Source organism: Gavialis gangeticus, unplaced genomic scaffold (assembly GCF_001723915.1).
Source record: "Gavialis gangeticus isolate Ggan-Ray unplaced genomic scaffold, GavGan_comp1, whole genome shotgun sequence".
In the NCBI taxonomy this organism is placed as follows: Eukaryota; Metazoa; Chordata; order Crocodylia; family Gavialidae; genus Gavialis; species Gavialis gangeticus.
In genome coordinates this window covers 9,444,620-9,448,539 of record NW_017729019.1, presented here as the reverse complement: position 1 = coordinate 9,448,539, position 3,920 = coordinate 9,444,620, and the positions used below count along the sequence as shown (strand labels likewise).

The 3,920-nt window shown below is 43.3% G+C and overlaps 1 protein-coding gene across 8 annotated transcripts in view; it reads right to left on the bottom strand.

Annotated features, from left to right (window-relative positions):
* PFKFB2 (6-phosphofructo-2-kinase/fructose-2,6-biphosphatase 2) overlaps window positions 1-3,920 on the bottom strand; it is a 55,529-nt gene that overhangs the window by 24,209 nt on the left and 27,400 nt on the right. For 6 of the 8 annotated variants that reach the window (XR_002096705.1, XM_019514033.1, XM_019514030.1 and 3 more), the window contains exons 12-13: window positions 1,900-1,962; window positions 1,266-1,339 (exon numbers count right to left, since the gene is read on the bottom strand). Coding sequence is in view for 7 of the 8 variants with exons in the window: in XM_019514033.1 (XP_019369578.1) it covers window positions 1,266-1,339; window positions 1,900-1,962 (137 nt within the window). In the remaining variant the exon portion in view is untranslated. The remainder of the gene's footprint in view (window positions 1-1,265; window positions 1,340-1,899; window positions 1,963-3,920) is intronic. The other 2 variants (XM_019514035.1, XM_019514031.1) reach the window with 2 other exon arrangements.

The window sequence follows — 3,920 nt, the reverse complement described above, 5'->3', positions numbered from 1 at the left end:
CCCCGAAGGGTAATAAAAAAAAAAAAAAAAAAATCTACCTAGCACCTTCTCAAAAGTGGTTAGAAGTGCTAAGCCAAATTCTAGCCATTCCCTTTATCCTCAATCCATTGAACGTGGAACAGCTGAGAGACTGCTGCAGTCAAGAAAATGCTGAAACAGTCTAGTGACAAGTACAGTTGCAAAACTTTTATTTCCCTTCCCCCTCTGCAGTGAAGATTTTGTTTATACAATTCAGATGAAATCATGCATTAAATAATCACATTTTCCCCAAGTACTTAGATTTATCTTCAAGCAGCTCCATATTGCCAGAGGAAGCAGAGAAGAGACAACTGCTAACTCTTCTCTGCAGACAGCCAAGTATCATGCAACAATGGAGTAAAAGCACTAGCCACGCAAGTCTGAATTACAAACACCAAAACTACATTAGCCACAGGAAGTTTTGCTGCTCATCCTACTCTCATAATCTCTACTCAGTTCAATGAGGCTTTAGCCTTGTAAGTCACCTTCCAAATGATCCCCCTATGCACAGCTGCTTAGTAGTTGTCATAATGGAGCTAAACAAAAGAAATTTAGATGACATAAAAAGTTCAGCAAGACTCAAAATAAATATGAATGACAGACAGCTCTTTTATACTCACCTTCAAAGGACTTGACTAAACAGAGAGGTGAAAGCCAAAGTTTTCAGACATGGGTCTATATTTAATGGATTCATTACAGAGACCCTGGTCTAGCTACGCAGAATTTGGTATGGGGCCTCCAATTCTGAGTCTTCCCTTTTTGAGTGCTGGGCTTTAAAAGCAGTCTCTGTATAGTTACTGATGGTGAATACCTAACCGTCTTTACTGCAGGTCATGGTAGCTTCAAATGATTGGCACCTCTGAAAAAGCTAGGTTCTGCACGTAGGTACAAGGGAGAACTCCAAAACTAAAGCCACTTGTAAAATTGAAGCTACGTAGGCCAAAGGGATTAAGCGCTTTGCTGAACAGGGCGTCCTGATGAATCTAGGTGTAAGGGACTACAGAGACAAAATCTGACAAAGCTAGCACTGCGTCTCTAAATCCACAGTCCATCCATCACTATCATCAAAGCCTTCATACTGCAATGGAAGTAAATGTGGCTCTCATGCTTAGAATATCTTCTGCTCCCTGATACGTGACTGCTTTTGATTTGCAACATTTCCTGTAATGCAGGTTTGGGGTTTTTTTGTTTTGTTTTTTAAAGCTTGGCACACAAGTCAAAGGCAGAAATTTTCAGACAAGACTTACTGTACTCATAGAAGGTTTGTCTCGGTGGGTGTTGACTGCTTCAACATTCAGGTTGATCATTTCTACTTTGCAACCTTCACCCAAAGAAAAGAGAGAACATGTTAGGAGGAACTACAGTTGATTTTAATATAAAATTATTTTTAAACTTCTGCTGAACTGCAAAATTGTTTTCAAAGACAGGGAACAGTTCATTTCCTTTTTTTGTGAAGAACTCTTGCATTTGCCTTGCTTCAAATTCAATATCAAGCATGGATTCTACATATACATTGTACTAAATAATTCCTTGTGGTTTGGGCTGCAAAAATGAGGCTAATAAACAACGGCAGCTCCCACCAAAGACATGCACTACATGGAATGTACTAAATTGATATGATTTCTATTCATGTTTGGAGGACAAACTCGGCTTCCATGGAAATATCCATATCCAAGGTGCCTCTGTCTAGAAGGCGCTAGCTCTTAATCACAGGAGTAGCCTTTTTCGCATGTGTGAATAAAAGATTGCAGTTTGGGGCCTCTTAGTTTAGTACCATGAGATGTCTAACTTGGCTGACTAACTGGAAGTAACTTTGTATTTGCACCTTGTTACCTGAACTTGGTAGGCAATTTTGTAAGTCAGAAATGGGAAAATATTCACCATATGCAACCGGCGTGAGTTTGAATACAGTATGAAGCGGGCATCTCAGGTACGGCAGCTCATCTAGGACCAAACAAAGAGTTAAACACTGCACATGTGGGGGCTGCTTGAAGCTTTGCATGTTGACCGAGTGTTGACACACACTGGAGATATTCAAAACTGTACAGAAGCTAAAACCCAGCATGCAATGTAAGTACATTAACAACATGCAAGGGCTTATGTACCCTCATACATTTACATATCACTGTGTTGCAACTGCATAATGATGTTAAGGTTTTAACTAAATTTCCGAGAAGCCTACAAGGGGGGAACAAAAGAACTAAGCTGCTAATATACGGCTAAGCCTTGTTAGTGGGAAACATGTTAAACGCGTCAGATGGGAGGGAAGTTAATTTATGGACCAGTGGGCAGACAGCCTAGAAAAGCCCCAATTAATACGGAGCCAGGTGCATAGTGGGGAAAAAAAAATGGAGATGGGGGATTCCCCAACTAGGAACTAAATCCTTCTCAAGGTCTAACTGACCAGGGACCCACAAGGAACTGCTTTGGACTGGTTTGCGGAGCTCCCAGAACAAAGAAGTCTACTGAAGCTTTCAGCCTTTTGGCTACGCAATAAAAGATCCTCCAACTCTCATTTGGAAGGTGACTCTCTAGAAATATATTTCAGCTCTGACACCAGTGAGCTGCGACTGCAGGTGGGAAGACGGGCAAGAACTGTTGTCAAGGGCTTATGAGCAGGGTTTGAATTACACTTTGAATCTCGTGAGAAGGGCTGTAAAAAAAAAAAAAAAAAGTTGGGCTGCCCATCATGATGCCCTAATAAAATTGGAGACCCCCAAGAGGGGGGCTCTTGTCTCTAATGTGGGGGTTCAGCTCCCCTGAGCTCCGCTGGAATCCAAACCCTTATTATAAATTATATTTCCTTATATGCCTCTTTCGGCTGACGTGCTGAATTATTACTAGTACACCAACAACATCTTAAGAGTCCCTTAGCCTGATCCATATCATTTGGCCAGGAAGTCAACCCAACAGGGTGACTCTTGGTTAACTGGGCATTGATCTATTAACACCCAGCAAGCGACACGCAGGGATGGTGTAAGTCCACTTTGCCCCAGACACTGCAATAACTTACATACAGGCTTAACTCTAAGCACGCAACTCATTCAGTGGCGTTTAAAAGGAGGGGCTGCATGCTCAAGGAGTGTACAGGGTTATGATGCTTGTCTTCAGAAAAAACAGATACACAGTGTAATTGTTTAGTATCGTGTCTGGTATGCCCCGATCGCCCATGCAGCCCGCTCCTGCAGACTTGGCAGAACCTGGAGAATCACCTGTGTATTTCCCTCCTGCCCCGATTCTTTGCAATTCCTGAGCCATCAACTTACATCTCCAACTGTTCTATCAAGGCATGTTGCTGCCTCTACCCAGTCTGCCAGGAGACTGTCAATGAGAGCGGTCCTTGTTCCTCCCACCAGAGGCTCTATTTTTGTTGCCTTCCCCTGCCTTAACCCCCGACAGCTTTGGGAGTCAGAGAACAGGAGCAGAACCCTAGGCTGAAATCCTGGCTGGGCTGAAGTCAGTGGATATTTGTTTCACGAACTTCAGCAGGATCCTGGCTGTGGCCAGCAGCCCTGCTTCAGTGCACGCACTCTGAATTAAAGGAGGCCTTTTCTTCTTTTTTCCTCAACTGCCACCCAGTGGTAACAACTCTAAACAGCAGAAATACAGACAGTGCTGAAAATTGATGCCAATAGCTTCTCATATTCATGAGACTAAGTGGAGGGTCTCAGAAGGGTTTTGCCATCTGCTTGGCACCTTCCACAACGCTTCTCTCTAATGTCCTTAACCCAAATTCCCCTTCCATAAGCCATGTAACCCCTCTGCTGTCCATCAAGTCAGTTGGGTAACGTTGTCCCTTTCTGTGGGGGACATCAGCGGTGTCTGATCACCTTGCCCTTGTTAATGGAATTAATCTTTGCACTGATCCCTTTGGGTGGAGGTGGGGAAAGGATCACCTGCAG